The sequence below is a fragment of the Myxine glutinosa genome, chromosome 3 (genome assembly GCF_964187855.1).
Source record: "Myxine glutinosa chromosome 3, kmMyxGlut1.1, whole genome shotgun sequence".
Classification (NCBI taxonomy): Eukaryota; Metazoa; Chordata; class Myxini; order Myxiniformes; family Myxinidae; genus Myxine; species Myxine glutinosa.
The window spans coordinates 62,262,665-62,283,958 of record NC_136263.1 but is presented as its reverse complement, the minus strand read 5'-3'; the positions used below and the strand labels follow the sequence as shown (position 1 = coordinate 62,283,958).

Sequence of the window (21,294 nt, the reverse complement as noted above, 5' to 3'; positions counted from 1 at the left end):
TGCTTCCATTCAGCCACAAGAGCATTAGTGAGGTCGGGCACTGATGTGGGGCGATTAGGCCTGGCTTGCAGTCGGCGTTCCAATTCATCCCAAAGGTGTTTGATGGGGTTGAGGTCAGGGCTCTGTGCAGGCCAGTCAAGTTCTTCCACCGATCTCGACAAACCATTTCTGTATGGACTTCGCTTTGTGCACGGGGGCACTGTCATGCTGAAAAAGGAAAGGGCCTTCCCCAAACTGTTGCCCCAAAGTTGGAAGCACACAATCGTCTGGAATGTCATTGTATGCTGTAGCGTTAAGATTTCCCTTCACTGGAACTAAAGGACCGAGCCCGAACCATGAAAAACAGCCCAGACCATTATTCCTCCTCCACCAAACTTTACAGTTGGCACTATGCATTCGGGCAAACTCAGATTCGTCCGTCGGACTGCCAGATGGTGAAGCGTGATTCATCACTCCAGAGAACGCGTTTCCACTGGTCCAGAGTAGAATAGCACTGAGCTTTACACCACTCCAGCCGATGCTTGGCATTGCACATGGTAATCTTAGGCTTGTGTGCGGCTGCTCGGCCATGGGAACCCATTTCATGAAGCTCCTGACGAACAGTTGTTGTGCCGACGTTGCTTCCAGAGGCAGTTTGAAACTCAGTCGTGAGTGTTGCAACCGAGGACAGACGATTTTTACATGCTATGCACTTCAGCACTCGGCGGTCCCGTTCTGTGAGCTTGTGTGGCCCACCACTTTGCGGCTGAGCTGTTGTTGCTCCGAGACGTTGACGTTTCCACTTCACAATAACAGCACTTACAGTTGACCGGGGAAGCTCTAGCAGGGCAGAAATTTGACGAACTGACCTTTTGGAAAGGTGGCATCCTATGACTGTGCCATGTTGAAACTCACTGAGCTCTTCAACACGGCCCATTCTTCTGCCAATGTTTGTCTATGGAGATTGCAAGGCTGTGTGCTTGATTATATATACCTGTCAGCAATATGGCTGAATTGGTTGTGGCTGAAATAGCCGAATACACTCATTAGAAGTGGTGTCCGCATACTTTTGGCCATGTAGTGTATGTTGGCCTAGCTTGTTTGATTCAGATGGTGGTTTAGTGTAGGAAAAACCCATACAGTTATCTACAAATTATGTGTGTAGAGGAGAAAAGGTGTGGGTGGAGGCGATTTGGTGAAACGAGGTACATGGATGCACACTGGATAAACAAGATGCACACCACAGGGAATTTCAGGAATTTTACGTCGATGTTTTGTTCACAGGGCGTTTGCATTTACCGTGACGTGACGCTTTCTGGGTGTGTACATTGGATGTTTGCAGATGGTTTGACAGGACAGATCGGAACTGCCCTGTACGTGAGTCCAGAGGTCGTGGGAAACAGGAAAGCAGTTTATAATCAGGTGAACTAAAAAGAAAAGCTTCATGCTCAAGTCATTAACTTTTCAAGAAGGAACAGAGTGGATCTTCTTTTTCTTTCGTATGCAGCACATGGCTGCATGTAGCATCATTTGCTGGGGGAGCAGCTGTGCTGCTAATGCATCCCCACTTGTGCAGTCGGACCCTGACATTCGTGGTCCCAATATTCGCGAGTGTCGCGGATTCGCGGTTGATAAATTACGACCTGCTTCTACATTTGCGGCCCTGTGCCTGCGTATTCGCGGTTTTTCACCCACCCACGGACTTAATTTGTACTCGTTTGATTATCTCTTTTTTACCTATGGGTAGGGATCTCAGGTTAATATTGTTAGTATTTTTCATTTGAAGATAAAGCGTGGTTCACAGAGACGATCACAAACCCTCCGCACGGGGAGGATACGAAGGGGGCGGAGGGGAGATTATAGATGGGATATAATGTGGGGAATGTGGTTTCTTGGTTTCTTAGATGATTATTTTATCATTCAGTTTTGATCGGGAACCACGAGTGATTAATTATATATCTATTGTTTAGTTTTAAGTCTCATGATTCTTTTAGTCTGCGCACAATTGATGTGTAAATCTCTCCCCTGTAATATGGTATAAATCTTGTGCCGATCAGCAAGGCTGGTTCATGGAATGTAAGTAAAATGAACTTTTATTTTGAATCTATCGTAATAAAAGGGTGTGTGTGTGTGTGTGTGTGTGTGTGTGTGTGTGTGTGTGTGTGTGTGTGTGTGTGTGTGTGTGTGTGTGTGTGTGTGTGTGTGTGTGTGTGTGTGTGTTCGTGTTCCAGTTCCAGAACTCCAAAGCCATGAAACCTAGCGGCCCCAAACTTTTCTTGCATACTTCTCAACCTTTAAGTGATTACATGAATGAAAACTGGGTGTTTTGGTGTGTTAAAACACTCTTTGAAGATGACTAATGGTGTGCTCATAACAACAACAACAAAAGAAGCCTTACCAAAATGGTGGTCGACCATTTTGGTCGGCCCACTGTCTCATCGCTCGGTTCTTAAGCCGCCATTTTGTTTTGGCCTATTGGAAACAAATGCGCCTTGCCTTGGAAACATGATATGCGCTCATGGAATAATTAAAGCATATAATCAAAATCTGGATTTGGATTTGACGATCGGATCCTGTTCACAAAATATGTATTGATATCTGGAGTGAAATCTGACCAAATTTAACACATTAACGATTCTTATAACTAAGTGTATGCATTTTACTCAGCTTTCAGCAATGCTGTCCTTCCTCCTTCTCCACATTGCCAAAGCATTAAACTTAACTTTTTCTAGTGTGTGTGTATGCGTTAGCGTGGTCATCAAGTATAACATATCATTCTCTTTGCTAATTTCCCCCCTCCCCTCCTTTCTCTTCCCCCCCCCCCCCCCGTCTCTTCCCCACCCCCCCCCCCCCCACCCGACTGTCTCTCCCCCAACCCTATCTGTCTCTTCCCCAACCCTATCTGACTCTCCCCCAACCCTATCTGTCTTCCCCCCCTCCCCTCTTTGTTCCTCCCTCACGCCTCTGTCCCTCGCTCTCACACCTCTATCTCCCTCCCTCACCCCTCTCTGTCCCTCTCTCACCCCTCTCTGTCCCTCTCTCACCCCTCTCTGTCTCTCCCCCACCCCTCTGTTTCACCCCTACCCCCTTTTCCCTTTCCTCTCCTTCCACCTCCTCTCTTTTGCCCCCTCCCCTCTTTTCACTCTCTCCTCCCTCCTCCTCCTCCCCCTCCCTGACCTTCCTCCCCTTTCTCCTCCCTGACTCTCCCCCCCATCCCCTCCCACTCCCCTCCCTCTCCTCTCTTCCCCCTTCCTTCTCACCCCTTCCCTCCCCCTCTCCCCTTTCTTCCTCTCCCATTTTCTGCATGTTCCAATATAACAGCGAGAACATAGAACAGATCAGGACACAGCATAACAAAGGGAACAGCAGGAGAGAGGGGAAACACCAACACCAGGGTGGAAGGAAAGGGTAGATGGAGACTGACAAACAAGGGATGCAGGTAACAATGATGGTCGGGGAGAATACAAAGGGTGGACAAGATGAATACACAAGAAGAATTTTGAGAGGGGTGGGTGGTTTAACGGGTGTAAAGATAGTGGTTTTTGGTGGGGATGACTTGGGATGGTGTTGAACAGCTGTCCTGAAGACCTAGAGGGAAGAATGAGATTGAAGAGTGTGTGGAAGGTGGTTCCCCAGGTGAGGAAAAATAGGAATAAATGAGTGGGAGTGAGCAGTGGTTCTGGAATTTGGCAGTTTCACAAGGAGGGGGTTGCTGGTGGACCGCTTGTGTCCTGCAGATACCTAGAGCAGGGTGGGGTGGGGACAAAGCAAGGAGAGGGCAGAGCGTGATAAAACATAAATGAGGCAGAAGAAGACAGAGACCACCGACCTGTTGGCAGTGGCGAAGTGATAGGCCCATAGACTCGGCTTCATCGTGAGAGATTCCAATTGTCTTGAAAGCCTTTGTTTTCACGGCGTCAAGCTGAACAAGGTGTGAGAGGCAGGGGGGGGCAGCCCAGAGGGGAGAGCAGTTCTCCATAAAGCTGCAGATGAAAGCCTTGTAAGTGGATAGGAGCAGATGTGCCAAGGAATGACATTGCACGACGGAGGATGCCCAGTCGGCCGGCATCTGGCTTTGGAGGCCAACTTTGAAATGTATCCTGCCCAAGAGAGATCAAGGCTGGGAGCGAGACCCAATAGTTTGAGTGACTGAACCTCTTTCAGATGGTTCTTGAGAAAGTAGATGGGAGGAATTATGGTACAGTCCTTTCGGAGAGCAAGAGTGATTGTGTGGGATTTCTCAGGACTGAAAGACATATTCCAAGTGTTTGACCAGTTTGTGATTATTTCAGTCTGAGGAGAGGAAAGAGGCCGCTGCCTGTCTATCAGAAGGATGAGCGATGTCACGGCAGAGAGTGGAGTCATCAGCAAAGAGATAAACAGGATTTTCCCGTCAGTGAGATCATTGATGGATATTAGGAATAAGATGGGGCCAAGAACACTGCCTTGGAGCATTCCAGTGTTGATAGGGAGAGGAGAAGAAAGGGTTCCATTGAGAGTCACTCTCCACGAAGGAAATAATGGGATATTTAATGTCCACCGCACTGGAAAGCATTGTAGTGATGACACTCATTGTTCATTTGAATGCTCATTTGAATATCAATCCAAGGGACGGCACGTACTTTGATGCCTCGCCCTGCCTGCAAAACACCACGGTTATAGTTTACAGCTGGTTCAACATTCAAACCCCGGCTAGACAGCTCAAAGGCGAATGTGCATACATCTAGGCTATCCTATCAGCCAAAATTTTATCTCCATGGACTTTTATTTGCTTTGCAATTTTTCCATGTTTCTCTCATTTTCTCATTGCTTCAAAAGGGGGACCAAAAAACAACAACAACCACGGTCCCCGAAAAAGGCCACCCCTGCTTGCGGGGGAAAATGGCCTCTAAAGGTGGTTTTTTTTTTTCTCATTTTTGAAAATTAGTACAAATCCAAGTCTCTCTTTGTAATTTTCTTTAATATTGGTCTGCCTTCCTTAATTCTGCCTTCCATGCTTCTTCCTTCATTGCAGGTACCAAATAATCTGCATCATTCTTGACTGTGCAATCACTTCATACTCCTTCACGTCTGAAACCTGCGTTACTCGTAGTTTGATCTCCATAGTGCCATTTATCGTGCTCACCACATTCATGCTTTCGAACAAAACATTTCGTTCAAGATGTGGAATTCTGATGCTGAAAATGTTTTATTTGAAATAAAGGACAAAAACTATATATGATGATGAATAATTCTATTTATTTTTTTTTCACCACTGACTTGCCAGAAAGTGGATCTTTACAGCTTGGGGATCATCTTCTTTGAGATGTGTTACCGTACAATGAGTACAATGTCTGAGAGAGTCCATGTGCTGCAGAACTTGCGGGAGGTGAGACAAGTCTTTCTATTCATGGATGGAAGGGAAAAAAAACATGTGCGTATATGTATATGTAAATGTACATATATATGCGGCTCCATATTGAGTGGAGAAAGTGCTAGTAAAGGGTGTGTGTGTGTGTGTGTGTGTGTGTGTGTGTGTGTGTGTGTGTGTGTGTGTGTGTGTGTGTGTGTGTGTGTGTGTGTGTGTTTAAGTGAGAGATCGAATTGTGAGGAACAGAAATGAAAAAACGAGATGTGTGTATGTGTATATATACAGTCACATGAAAAAGTAAGTACACCCCATGTAAAGTTTTGACTTTTTCAACATATTTCAACATACAGCTATTTGATCTTCATTTCAACAATATTGATAGATAAAGGTGATATAATATAACAAATATCATGAAACATTTACATTTTGTAGTCCATTGTATAATTTAAATAAACATAAATGCAAATTTCGCATGTGGAAAAAGTACATAAACCCTTGGCTCTATAGGTGGTATTGCCCCCTTTGGCAGAAACAACCTCGAGTAGGCGTTTCTTACAACTGTCGACCAGTCTCTGACATCGACTGGGAGAAACTTTTGCCCACTCCTCCATGCAGAATTATTTCAGCTGTGCGATGTTTGAGGGGTTTCTTGCATGCACAGCTTGTTTCAAATCCCCCCACAACATCTCGATGGGATTTAGATCCGGGCTTTGACTTGGCCATTCCAGAACCCTCCATTTCTTTCTTTTCAGCCATTCCTTGGTGGATTTACTGGTATGTTTAGGGTCATTACTCAACCTTCGGTTGAGCTTCAACTTTCTGACAGATGGCCTCACATTATCCTCAAGCACCCTCTGGTACAATGAAGAATTCAGAGTGGATTCTATGATGGTGAGCTGCCCAGGCCCTGATGCAGCAAAGCTGCCCCAAACCATAATATTTCCACCACCATGCTTCACAGTCGGTATCAGGTTCTTGTGGTCAAATGCTGTCTTTGGTTTTCACCAAACATGTCTTTTGGTACTGTGGCCAAATAGCTCTACCTTTGACTCATCTGTCCAGAGCACATTGTTCCAGAAGTGCTCGTCTTTGCCTAGGTGTTCATTGGCAAACTTTCGTCTTGCCCTGATGTTCTTTCTGGACAGCAAAGGTTTCCTCCTGGCACACCTCCCATGTAGATCAAATTTGTGCAGCCTCTTTCTAATGGCGGACTCGTGCACTTTGACATCAACAGTGGCAAGAGCTACCTGTAGGTCCCGTGATGACATTCTGGGGTTCTTAGAGACTTCTTTCAGCATCTTGCGGTCTGCTCTCGGGCTGAACCTGCTGGGGCGGCCTGGCCTGAACAAGTTTGCAGTTGTTTGGAATCTTCTCCACTTGTAGATGATCTTCCGGACAGTCGAATGATTGATTTCAAATTGTTTGGAGATCTTTTTAAATCCCTTCCCAGAGTCGTAGGCATCTATAACCTTCTTTCTGAAGGCCTCAGAGAGCTCTTTTGATCTAGGCATGGTGACGCCGCACACTTCAACAACAAAGAGCAAACCAAACAAAATGTCTGAGGTTTAAATAAGACAGGTTCCTCCAAGATCCTCTCTACCGATGTTCTAATCATATTTTGCACCTGAGCTGGTGCACCTGATTCTAATTTTAGGTATTTGAAGTAGTGATAAATGTAGGGGTGTACTTACTTTTTCCACATGCGAAATTTGCATTTATGTTTATTTAAATTATACAATGGACTACAAAATGTAAATGTTTCATGATATTTGTTATATTATATAACCTTTATCTATCAATATTGCTGAAATGAAGATCAAATAGCTGTATGTTGAAATATGTTGAAAAAGTCAAAACTTTACATGGGGTGTACTTACTTTTTCACGTGACTGTATATATCCGAGGACTTGATCAAGTTTCAGCATCTTTGGAACTTGGTCAGTCTATAATGGTAGGAAATCATTGAAAGGCCAAACAGGAGCAGAAAATATTTTGCCCAATCCGATCCAGCAGGGAAGGTGTCAAGTCAGAAAATTGACTGAATGAGGCCGGAAACCTCTCAAAAGGCCTCTGGATATGCCATCCTGAGCCCTAGCCTTTTATTGCGAGTGCTGATATATGTACTACCAAAGAAAGTTTTGTGGATAGACAGTATAAATGCACAAGCTATGTTTTGAAACATATGAAGAAATAATTTCCTTGAATTGTGCGGTCTGATTGTTTCTCCAACCCTCCTCCCTCTTCCAAGGAAGCTATGATATTCCCTGAAGATTTTGATGAAGAAAAACTTAAAAAACAGGTGTGTGTTGATGTATATGACAGTGTATTTTCTGATTACATGCATAGTGGTCGTACAGGTCGAGAGATGCAGAATGGGTTCTCGGGAGATGGGGCAGGTGGGGGTTGAATGAGAAATGCTTGATTTGGAGAGCATACAGCATTGAGCATGACTCATGGGGCAAGTGGGTTTACAATCAACCTGACGTCTGTGTAAAGCAGTGGTTCTTCAACTAACCCCCCCCCCCCCCCACGCCCACCCCTCTAACGATCCGATCTGTGACCCACCTCCCTGATGTTTAAGTGTACTGAATATTATTACAGTTCATTAAATGTGATGTCAATATAAGAAACAAAGACATCTTCCACTTCCAATTTTATCTAATAATCAACATGTAACAAGCTGTTGTGCAAAAGAATGCAGAAGATATTCCCAGAGGTAGCAAGCACAAGCATGTACGTACTATTTTACTTGCGTTTCATATCGCAATCAAAACAGACATACGTGTATCAAATTTTTACAGTTCTAATTCTTAACCAACATTCGCAAGCTGATGTGTAACATAACGTGATGAAAATTAAGATGCATCACAAGCAAGTACTTTTTAATTTAAAATAATCGTCCCAATCTCATCATGTTAAATAACATAAGCTCACCTTAAACGTTAAAGAACTAGTTAAGACGCATTTCATACATGGGTAAACTAGAACGGCACTCAGTAGAGAGTATACCTCCGCCTGGTTGCCGTATCACTCAATTGTGAAGAATCACTTATAAAATTATACTAGCTGGATCCGGATCCGGATCTTCTCCAAAATTTAATTGATTCTTCCTCGTCACACAAACAACCTGTCCAACAAGTTTCGTCCAAATCCATCCATAACTTTTTCAGATATCCTGCTATGTATCGTTTTCGGCCCTATCTCCCAATGGTGAAGAATCGCTTAAAAAATTAAATAATCCTCATATCCGAATCCATATTCAGATCTTCACCAAAATCGAATCAAATCGTCCTTGTCAGACACCCAACTGGTCCACCAAGTTTCGTTCGCATCACTGACCTGCTCGATATCAATTTAGATTTATTTATTTACTTTATGGATGTGTTTACGGTTTTTACGTATATTTTCTTTGAAATTTTTATTTCACAGTTTTAGTTATATAAATTACAATTTTCAAATGCTCGATATTGATTGAGATTTTATTTTTTATGGAAGCTTATACGATTTTTTAATGTAAATTTTCATTTACGGATACTTTGTGACGGTTTTGTGATTTTTTTTCCCCCAATGTATCGGCTTCGTTATCCATTGGCATGCCAAATTTTGGCTTTCTATGACACCAGGAAGGTACCAAACATTAATATCAGTCAGTCAGTCAGTCATTAATTCAGTTGGTGGTTAGAAAGAGCTTTATATATTATGAGATATATATACATACACACACACACACAAACGATGTAAGTGTATATATACAGCTCAACCCCAATATTCGCGTTCCCAACATTCGCAGACCCCGCGTATTCGCGGTTGATAAATTGCGACCTGCTTATACATTCGCGGCCATGTGTCCCGCAAATTAGCGGTTTTTCACGGGCACAAATTTTTTTTACTTAAACCGCGAGCATGACCTACATTCCTTCTACATTCCTTCATGGCTTCTACATTCCTGGCCCTGTGCTTCGCGTTTTCACGGCCTTTAGCGGCCACGCTATATTTTAGCGACTAAAAAATATTTTAGCCACGCTATAAGTGAGCTCTGCGGGATATTCCACCATTCTCATAGTAAACATTTCTTCACAGGATATTCCACCATTCACACGGTAAACATTTCTTCACGGGATAGTCAACCATTCTCATGGTAAACATTTCTTCACAGGATATTCCACCATTCACACAGTAAACACTTATTCACAGGATATTCCACCATTCACACGGTAAACATTTATTCACGGGAAATATCCACCATTCACACGGTAAACATTTCTTCGTGGGATATTCCACCATTCACATGGTAAACATTTCTTCGCGGGATGTTCCACCATTCACACAGTCAACATTTATTCACGGGATATTCCACCATTCACACGGTAAACATTTATTCGCGGGATATTCCACCATTCACACGGTAAACATTTCTCCGTGGGATATTCCACCATTCACACGGTAAACATTGCTTTGCAGGATATTCCAGCATTCGCACTGTGAACAGCTTTGTGGGATATTCCACCATCTGTGTATCATGTCATCCCCCGTGAGTTACTGTACAGAATGCAAATGCTCTACAGCATCTATGAGTGCAATTAGCTGTCCCCCTTTCCCCATCGAAAGAATGCCCCAATATTCGCGGATTTTCCTCGACATTGGCAGATTTTGAAATGCCCGGATCCTATCCCCCCTTTGTACATTGAAACAATGCCCCCACATTCGTGATTCCAACTATTTTTGTGGAACTTTCCAGGAACGTGTCCCCCGCGAATGTCGGGGTCGAGGTGTATATATAAACGTACATCATTTTATGCGAATGCACCTTTTGCATAGTATGCCCTTCATGCCAGCATTTTCCACAGACACCTCATACCCAACCTGAAATCTTCTCAGCCCCCTTCAAGGGTCGACCCCCCAGTTTAAGAACCACTGATGAAAACATTTGAAACTTTTATCGATGAAACGTGGCTGGCCTCAAGCAAGCATCAAAACCTTTCGGGTCTATTGTGACAAATTTGTGAAGATTATTCACGACTGTGCTAAATGCTTATGCACTCATTCAACGCTCGCACTACTCGATGTAGTTATTGATGTGTTTCTGCAGCAACAGTGATTCGATAACTCAGTCAAAGGCTCACAACAAGGTTTCACAGTTCCACCAAATGCTTTGCCACAGGCATTGGTCCTTCGTTGGTTGCTCCATCATGATCCCGGGCAGCGACCTGCCGCAATGGAGCTTTTGCACAGCGGGACACTACCCCCTACACAGCTGGAGCGCTCGGGCCTTCACGAGGCCTTGCAAAGCACGCTGGCCATGCCGCACAGCAAGGCATACCGCAGCTTGGTGGACAGAATGTTCGCTCAGCGCATCACGATCGCTGCAGACTTTGCCTACGATGCTGATATTCACAAAGTGAGTGCATCGTGCTTAGTCATACCTGGGTCTTTTTTGAAATTGGCACCTGTCTATAGCTCTTTACCCATTCACGCACTCCCAAAGGTCGAAATGTTAAATCCTCCAAGAGGGTGAAAAAACTTTAGCCTAATAACATGATCACAATGACGAAACATTTATATCCCCTTTCTTATCAACCTCCTCTCCCCTTCCCTCCACCAGCCCCGCTATTTTCTGACTCGCAAATTTGGTGAAGACAACAAGGCAGTTGTGCACGGATTCTTGTTTTAAACCGATTTGCCGTTACAAAATCTTGCCTCCTCTTTGAATTGAATTCCGCCTTGGAATTCTTCCCCCACATGCAAGTCATTTGGATCATGATTTCAGGTGGACAAATTGCTTTGCGAAGTGACTGTTGCCAGGATCGTTTTGTCATGGAGAAGTGCAATGGACGACACCACAAATACAGGATTCATCCTGATGTTATTTTGTTTATTTCAATTTGTTGTAAAATTTACCTTCTCGTCTTATCAGCTTTTAGCCCAAAAAGACGAGAAGATAAATTTTGGTTGTATGAAACAGTCACAAATTTTATTTATTTTTATATATATATATATATATATATATATATAAATTGTTACAGACGTGGCTTGGATGTTATTTCCCGAGCGGTTTTATGGTATGACCACGTCTGCACAAGTTACCCGATTGTGCCCGAACGTTGACTAACAGCGCTATGCTAGACCAATGAAGGAAAAAGAAGACACACGGCTGGAATTAATACGACACGACACCAGGGATACGGTTCTCAAAGGTTGTTATTACAATAATGCGGAAGGTTTAGATTACAGGGACAAGAGGGAAACATAGGAAGGTGGGCACTTAAACACGCTTATATTAACCCCAACAGACGACAAATAAACGGGACAAGGCTCACTCACACGGGGGTTTGATTGCAACGAAAGCGGGTAGCGATCGCTCCAGGTGCACCTGGGCTCAGGGCAGGATCACGTACGGTCCAGTTCGGTCCAAAGATGCGGGGAGGTATCGTCGCGCTGGGGGTGGCGGTGGCTTCTCTCTCCAAGCTGAGGCGCATCTGACGTCACGTCCGGCGCGGGGCCGCGTATATCCGGCGGGGAGTGACACGCCCTCGGCTCGTTAGCTCCGCCTCGTGGAATCGGCACGTTGCTTCTCATTGGGTGCGTGGGGGGGGTTACTGGCTCCGCCCCTGACGAGGAGCTGACAGCCAGCCCCTTCGGGGTAACCCCGTGGAGCGCATGGTCTGGAGCTAATCGAGCCGGTGTGAGGACGCATCCTCCCCCGCTCCGCCGCCATCTCCTCTGTTGTTGTTGTAATTGTTGTTGTAGTTGTTGTTATTGTTGTTGTTTGGGGAAGAAGATGGGAGGAGGTATGGGAAAGGTCCTAAACTCACTACTGATGCCATATAATCACATTCTGGTGCAACGAAGAGTCATAATTAATGGAAACGAGGCCTTAACTGACATAGAATAAGAATAACTAGGAAGATGTCCGAAAGTTGGCTACGTGTGGTGCGGTGGACCTGGGCACGACATTTAATGGGGGAATAAGGGGAAGGTCGGCTCTACTGATTGTTATTTACATGCAATGGGACTAGGGAATGGGGGATCGGGGAAAGTTGGGGAGTATTGGAGAAAATAGGGGAATATTTACAAGCGGATATGGAGGCCAAATTCCATATTCGCAACATTGCACCCTTCTCTACCCTCGGGGCGTCCCGACCCGATAAATTTTTACCTACTTTAGTGTGGCACGCAATGTAGTTCCCTCTACTATTAACTCTACCCTGAGTGCGACAGTTTTACAGATATTCACAAATGAGTAAATATGTCCCCCTGCGACGTTGCACCCTTCTCCTCACAGAAACACACCCACAGGATAACCGAATCCGGAAAGAATTCTCAAACTAAACATACAGCCGGTAGGGAGCATTATTTACAAGACTACGCTGCTATTTACACTACGATCCAGGACCTGTTTTTGGAGGAACACATGCAGATGTTATGCATAGAGAGAGCGCGCTTGCCAACATCGATACACCAACCCACGAGTGCTCTGTGGCCGACGGCCTTTAATAACGTGCAGAGCACCCTTTTTCAGCATCAAAAGCACCACCCCACCACCAATCGGTGCAGTCACCATTGTTCAATGATTAAAAATAAATGCGACAACCCCTAACCCTGCAGGTGTCTCTTGCTCTTCTTGTGGTGCACTTGGTGGTGTTAACTATTAGTGGTTCACCTGTATGGCATAGGTGCCACGTTGATCCATAGGTCCATCCCCGGGTGGTGCTTGGCCGCAAACGAACTGCGGTCCATTGTGGGTGGCCACAAACATTGCGGTCCATATGGTGTACCGATCCAGGCAGCGAACAGCGAAAGTGCAGGCCCACAACTGCGCAGCCAGCACCTCTCTCTCCTCTCTCTCTACCCCAAAGCCAGATCCTCGGAGGTGGGAGACAAAAGAAGCAGACAAGTGAGTAAGGTGGTAAGGGCGCAAAAGTGCACGCAATGTAAGGTAATGCACACTGGGGGCACATGGGAACCAGGTGAGACAGGTACGTTCCTATCGTACGCCCCCCCCCCCACCAGGTAACCTACATGGCCCCTCCCTTACCCCTTACTGTATCCACACAACACAACACTACTCATAAACATCTACTTTACAAATCAACAAACATCCCTACTGTCTTCCCCGTTCCTCCCATATACCAAATTCGTCTTCTCTCCCTCCTAACCAATCAAATTTGCCATTTTCAACTCTCATCAAAATTTGCCATCTCCAACTGAACATCAAAATTTGCCATCACCAATTCATCATCAGTCCCTCCTAGGGAGGGAGAGATGGAATCACCCCAATGTCTCATCCACGTCGTGATGCGTCTCACAAATCCTCACAGCAATCTCATTTCCTGCACAAAACAAAGAAAACACAGGTGTGGAGTCATCATCATCACCACAGGTAAGTGGCTGCGTATGGTGCGACAGGTTCATCAATCCTAACTATCGCCTAAATGACTTTAACAACTTTACACTACCCGGGGTCTTTCTCCGGCCAACCCATTGGCCCTCTTACACTATGGGTTCTAAAAACCAATTCCCATTGGCCAAACTGTGGTGCTCTTCAATTTGGGGTCTCACTCCCCCGATTCATCTCCCGGTGCCCTCGTACAATTTCTGGGCTGCGACGTGTACCTCTCCCAGTGGGTCTACCCACCTGCACACCTCCACCACTGCAGTTGCCTCCGAGCTTACCTGCTCCTTACCCTAACCTAACTACCTGGGGAAGGCCCTCTGGCACTCTCCCCACTCGGTGCCCTCTCTGGCACTGGGCTACCCGGGTCCATCCTCCGGATCCTCGGGCCCCATCCACAACTCTACCGGCTCCCAGAGCCCACCTGCGGCCTCACCTGGCCGACATCCTCACAGTGGTGGAGTGCCCAACCAACTACACACACTAACAGGCTACACGCCCAGCCATTTCCACAACACTAATGCACCCATTCACAACACCATTCTGCAACCGCACCACAAATGCCAATATCCAACCACAATTTACCTGTACCCTCTACCTAACACTTACACTACCCGCCCCGGGTACTCGTGAAAGGGGTCCACTCTTCCCCCATCCACACCTTCGCACCATGCACACCACTCCGTACCACTTACTCCAACTCTCTCCACACACCTGTACTTGCACACCTGTGCTCTCACACCTGGTGCCACCTGCACCCTTCTCTCCCCAAGCGCATTCGCGCTGATCCACACACTCATTACTCATACACTGCTCCACACACCTGTCCAGTTGCACACCTGTGCAATCACACCTGTTCAATTCTCACACACACAGCATCATCTCAGCTAACTACTCCCTTCTGAAACTTGCGCTTCCCAGTCGTCCCTTTAAACTATTGCGCTCCCTCGTCATTATCATCCATACTAATCTACCTGCGTCCCCACTACAGGTATCAGTCACTAACTAATCTTAACGTCACCTAATGTCATCTTCTAGATCCCTACACACAATATCCTAACCCACCCGGGCTAGTTTTCACTGCCATACACCCCATAAGCTATTGCTCCTTTGCCCCCCCATGGGAAGGATGGTGGATTTGCCATCCCACCACATCGGGGGTCTCTCACTACCAATTTTGCACATCAAATTGCAACAAATTAAAAATTTGCCAATCACTGCCCATCATCTGCCAATCACTACTGCCAATCCCTTGCCAATCATCAAATTTTGTTCTTCTCTAATTTTGGGTCCAAAACACTAACCTCATCACCCAGTCTACTCACTAATACCTCTCGGTGCGCCAATCCCTGTCCAAAGCCCGGCTTCGTAAAGCCAAGCAATGGATGCTGGTTGTTTTGTGCCAGCGGGTGGATGCGTCCGGCATTCGGGGCAGGGACGGGGGCTTACCCGGGCCGAGATCCCACGCATCACCTCGGCGTGGAGCCATCCAATGTCCCGATCTCGACCTGCCGGCACGTCTCAACAAAACGTGGTCGCCATAACGACCCTTCCTATCGGGCTGCCAGCTCCGCCTAGTGGAGCCTGGACGCGGCCGTTCAAAGCGAGGCCCGGCACGGATCGCGCACGGCGGTCCTTTCGAACCCGCCGTGGCTCGGATCCCCGCTGGTTCTCGCGGCACGCGAAACCCGGCACGCACCGAGGGCCCGCTTCGGCTAAAAGTCGACCTAACCTTTAACCCGGTCACCGTCGATGCTTCACCTGCTTGCTTACACCCCGCAGCCCGTTCCTTGCTCACACCTCCAGCCGTTTCCATGCTCCTTGTACCGTTCCTTACACACCCAGGTACACCCATTCCACTCACAGCCTTGGTCACACACCTGACCACCGAACACTTTGGCACACATTCGTTGGTAGCACACCTCACCAATACACCGCTTCGCACCCCCTCTGTGACAATCACAGGTGTGCTCTCATTCGCACACCCAACCACGTGCCTCACCACCAACTCCAGCGTGCATTCCCACTCACGCTCTACCATTCCAGGTGTGCATCCTTCCATCCCAGGTGTACATCCTCGCTCACCTGTCACAACCAGCTCACTCTCCTTGTCACTCTCACTACTCTCACCTCCACTCGTGACAACGCACTCACCCTTACTCTTGACAGCACACTCTTTCCTCATGCACCTGTCCGTCACACACCTTTCTCGCGCACACTCTCCCATTACACCCTCTGTAACACTCACCACAGGTGGACACTCTTCCTTACTTCCGACAGCGCACTCTTTCCTCATGCACCTGTCCGTCACACACCTTTCTCGCGCACACTCTCCCGTTACACCCTCTGTAACACTCACCACAGGTGGACACTCTTCCTTACTTCTGACAGCGCACTCTTTCCTCATGCACCTGTCCGTCACACACCTTTCTCGCGCACACTCTCCCGTCACACCCTCTGTAACACTCACCACACCACGCTTCCATGTGCTCCCTCGCACACGCGCTACGACCGACTCACTCTCGCCAGCACCCTCACTCCTTGGCACGCACTTTTTCCTCACACACCCCAGAGTCGGACTTTCTCGCACACCTCCTCTTTCGCACACCAGACCTGTCGCACACTTCACCAGTGGCCTCTCACGAACACCCGGGTCCATCTCGAACCCCAAGCCTCTTAAATCACCTGGCGCATCATACGCACGACCATATTGGTCACCACTTACACCGGGTCCTCTTCCTCTTCGCTTCTCCTCCATCACCTGCGAATCCCTCATCCGGTTAACGAGCACATCACGATCCAAACACAGACTTTGGACCAATTCTTTTATCTCCTCTTTTATCTCTTTGTTATCCCCTCTCCGTCGCTTCTTAATTTCGCTCACCCCTTCTTCCACTTCTTCTAATTTGTGCCTCACCTCTTTTATTCCCCGGTACGTCTCCTCAAGCTCGTCCTCCAAGGCTACCTTGACCGTTTCCATGTGCGTCCTCACCTGCCGGTCCTTCGTCTCCATTACCTCTATCACCTCGTCCAACCTCGTTGTCAGTCCCTCACGTACTATCTGACATTCCCTCTTTGTCGCTATTAAGTCGTTTTTTATGTCGTTTTGTGTCGCTTTTAAACCTCCTAATACTGCAGTGTTCCTTTGAACCTGCTCCGTTAGTCCTTTTTGTCCCTCCGTCAGCTGTTCCACCTCCTGCGTCAGGACCTCTATGCCCCCTTGTAACTTTACAGTCCCCTTTCTCACCTCTTTCTCCATGCGCTCCTTACAGTGCCTCACCTCCTCGCGCACTCCTCCGACCTCCTCACTCACTCCTCTTCTGATCTCCTCTCCCATCACTTGCATCTCCTGCCCAGATGCCACCCTCATCTGCTCCATTTCCTCCCTGTGAGCATCCAGTTTGGTTTCTACCCCCATTCTGACCCCCTCTATCTGCTGCTCCATTTGTTTAACTTCCCTTTCCGCTTGGTCCCTCATGTCCCTCAATTTGCCTTCCATACTGTTTTCTAACCCCTCTAACCCAGTTTTCACTCCCTCTATCTGATTCTCCTGGGCAGCCATTCTATTTTCTACCCCCATTAACCCATTTTTCACTTCTTTTATCCCGTTGTCTAACCCCTCACCGGTACCCCTCGCTTCGTCCCTCATTACCCCCATTTGGTTCCCCATTACCCCCATTTGGTTCCCCATTACCCCCAATTGCTCACTCTGAGCATCCATCCGGTTCCCCATTTGTTCCCTATCAGCCCTCATTCCCATCATTATTCTGCTTTCCATTTCTTCATTATTCTTGTCCATAAGGGCCTTCATTTGCATAAAAAACAAATTCCAATCCACCGGGGGCGCTGCCACGGTCGCTGGCGCGGTGATCAGCGAGGCGCCATTTTGCGCGCCCGCTTCTTCGTGCGTGACGGCGCTATTTTGCGCGTCTGCTACCCCCGCTGTTTCGCTCTCCTCATGTCCCTCATTTTGGTCCTGGATCGACCCTACCTCACTCTCCCCTACCGGACCCCAGCCGTCTTGATCCGCCATAGCGCGACTTTCAAAATTCGGTTTTTATTTTTTATTTTCGTAAAACAAATTGAAATTTCGCCGTTATAATTTCGCGCGGGAAACGCGCTCCGAATCGATTCGGTCGAGCGCCGTACGCGCTCCGGCTCGATTTTCCCTCCCAAAATTTGGGCCTAACTAATTTAGTCCCGGGTTCGAATTCCACTCCTCGACACCAATTGTTACAGACGTGGCTTGGATGTTATTTCCCGAGCGGTTTTATGGTATGACCACGTCTGCACAAGTTACCCGATTGTGCCCGAACGTTGACTAACAGCGCTATGCTAGACCAATGAAGGAAAAAGAAGACACACGGCTGGAATTAATACGACACGACACCAGGGATACGGTTCTCAAAGGTTGTTATTACAATAATGCGGAAGGTTTAGATTACAGGGACAAGAGGGAAACATAGGAAGGTGGGCACTTAAACACGCTTATATTAACCCCAACAGACGACAAATAAACGGGACAAGGCTCACTCACACGGGGGTTTGATTGCAACGAAAGCGGGTAGCGATCGCTCCAGGTGCACCTGGGCTCAGGGCAGGATCACGTACGGTCCAGTTCGGTCCAAAGATGCGGGGAGGTATCGTCGCGCTGGGGGTGGCGGTGGCTTCTCTCTCCAAGCTGAGGCGCATCTGACGTCACGTCCGGCGCGGGGCCGCGTATATCCGGCGGGGAGTGACACGCCCTCGGCTCGTTAGCTCCGCCTCGTGGAATCGGCACGTTGCTTCTCATTGGGTGCGTGGGGGGGGTTACTGGCTCCGCCCCTGACGAGGAGCTGACAGCCAGCCCCTTCGGGGTAACCCCGTGGAGCGCATGGTCTGGAGCTAATCGAGCCGGTGTGAGGACGCATCCTCCCCCGCTCCGCCGCCATCTCCTCTGTTGTTGTTGTAATTGTTGTTGTAGTTGTTGTTATTGTTGTTGTTTGGGGAAGAAGATGGGAGGAGGTATGGGAAAGGTCCTAAACTCACTACTGATGCCATATAATCACATTCTGGTGCAACGAAGAGTCATAATTAATGGAAACGAGGCCTTAACTGACATAGAATAAGAATAACTAGGAAGATGTCCGAAAGTTGGCTACGTGTGGTGCGGTGGACCTGGGCACGACATTTAATGGGGGAATAAGGGGAAGGTCGGCTCTACTGATTGTTATTTACATGCAATGGGACTAGGGAATGGGGGATCGGGGAAAGTTGGGGAGTATTGGAGAAAATAGGGGAATATTTACAAGCGGATATGGAGGCCAAATTCCATATTCGCAACAATATATATATATATATATATATATATATATATATATACATATATATATATATATACAGTCATCCCTCGCTATATCGCGGTTCACTTTTCGCGGCTTCGGTACATGGCGGGTTTTTCTCGCTAGTATATGTAAAATTATATCACGGATTTTTCGCTATATTGCGGGATTTTGCGGTATAAATGTATTTTTATATACTATTATTTTAAATATTTTTGTGGTAAAATAAGCATTTACTAGCCTAAAAAATTTAAAAACGTAAAAAAATAAGAAAAATACAGTAATTAAAACATATTACAAGAAATAAAATACTGTACATAGTGTACAGTAGAAGAGTAGACAAAGAGACAAAGAGTCGTGCGTATGGAAAACGCAGATGCGGCAGCTTCCACTTGCGCTAGTTACCCACGTAATGGGTAACTGTCATGCTCTTTCTGGCTGTGCAGTACATTCATCATCGTCATCACCTTCATCGTCATCAATACTGCACAGCTAATTCATCATCATCTTCATCACGCAAGTTGTAGTATTGAAGAGCCGGGGCTCTTGCTTGATACGGACGAAATGACGGGCAAGACACAAACTCGTCCGAGAAGATATTTATTCTCAAAACCAACTCGGGAACACTGAAAAGCCCGTTTATCGGGCTGCATTATAAAGCACAACCAGAAACCGAAAGCCACGCCTCTAAAGCGTGGCGTGCTTCGACGGTCACGTGATCAACAGGTGTAGCTGATTATACCCGCACGCGCGGCACGCTTTGGCGGTCACGTGACCAGCCACTCTGGCACCGGGGATCCCCGCCGGTGACGTCACCGGCTGGAGCAAGGAGATTCTGATGCTGGTCTTGCTTGGGGAACCCATGGGTCGCTACAGTATCTTCAATCGTGAGTACCCATTAGAATTTTATATGTTGTTAAAATTACGTATGTTTAAGAGTGTAAAAAGTGTTTAACAGTATAGGAAGTGTTTATAAGAGTATGGGAAAGGTTAATAAGAGTGTGAGAAAGGTTAATAAGAGTGTGGGAAAGGTTAATAAGAGTGTGGGGAGCGTCATAAAGCTTTAAAATATATATAAATAATAAAATAAAAATATGGTCGCTACTTCGCGGATTTTCGTCTATCGCGGGGGGTTCTGGAACGTAACCCCCGCGATAAACGAGGGATCACTGTATATATATATATATATATATATATATATATATATATATATATATATATATATATATATATATATATATATATATACACGTAGTGTGTTCAAAAAGTATCCGACCTTTATTTTTAGTGCGTAAAAAAAAAGAAGCTAGTGAGGCGTTGATTGGTGCACGTATGTAGGCGATCCTAATGCACACGCGTGAATTTTTTCCCACCTGCAGAAGCTGTCATTCGACGGCAGACCGCCGATGAGTGAGGACATGTAAGTGAGCGCCGTCGGATTTTCGTTTTTGACAAAATGACGGAAAAACTTGAACAACGCTACTGCATCAAATTTTGTGTAAAGCTTGGCGATTCCCAAGTGGAAACGATCCGCAAGATTTAACACCGTTCATTCCATTATGAAGGAGGATTTGGGCTTCAGGAGAATCTCAGCGAAGTTCGTACCAAAGCTGCTAACGATTGAGCAGAAGCAACTCCGTTTGGAGATCGCACAGGACATGCTGGAGACTGTGAACAGCGATCCCAGCTTCCTCAATACAGTGATCACTGGCGATGAGTCCTGGGTTTATGGGTACGACCCAGAAACCAAGTTGCAGTCATCACAATGGAAGCATGCAACATCCCCGAGGCCAAAAAACACAAAATTTGATGCAGTAGCGTTGTTCAAGTTTTTCCGTCATTTTGTCAAAAACGAAAATCCGACGGCGCTCACTTACATGTCCTCACTCATCGGCGGTCTGCCGTCGAATGACAGCTTCTGCAGGTGGGAAAAAATTCACGCGTGTGCATTAGGATCGCCTACATACGTGCACCAATCAACGCCTCCCTAGCTTCTTTTTTTTTTACGCACGAAAAATAAAGGTCGGATACTTTTTGAACACTAGTATATATATATATATATATATATATATATATATATATATATATATATATATATATATATATATATATGTTATATATTTTATATATGTATATATATGTGTATGTATATATATTTTATATATATATTTATGTGGATGTATATATATGTATATATATATGTGTATGTATATATATTTTATATATATATATGTGTATGTATATATATATAT

The 21,294-nt window shown here is 46.2% G+C and overlaps 1 protein-coding gene across 6 annotated transcripts in view; it reads left to right on the top strand.

The window, feature by feature from the left end:
• Positions 1-21,294, top strand: part of EIF2AK4 (eukaryotic translation initiation factor 2 alpha kinase 4) — a 153,755-nt gene that overhangs the window by 60,389 nt on the left and 72,072 nt on the right. For all 6 annotated transcript variants that reach the window (XR_010983724.2, XM_078774110.1, XM_068110755.2 and 3 more), the window contains 4 exons: positions 1,322-1,401; positions 5,246-5,347; positions 7,578-7,628; positions 10,491-10,727. Coding sequence is in view for 5 of the 6 variants with exons in the window: in XM_078774110.1 (XP_078630236.1) it covers positions 1,322-1,401; positions 5,246-5,347; positions 7,578-7,628; positions 10,491-10,727 (470 nt within the window). In the remaining variant the exon portion in view is untranslated. The remainder of the gene's footprint in view (positions 1-1,321; positions 1,402-5,245; positions 5,348-7,577; positions 7,629-10,490; positions 10,728-21,294) is intronic.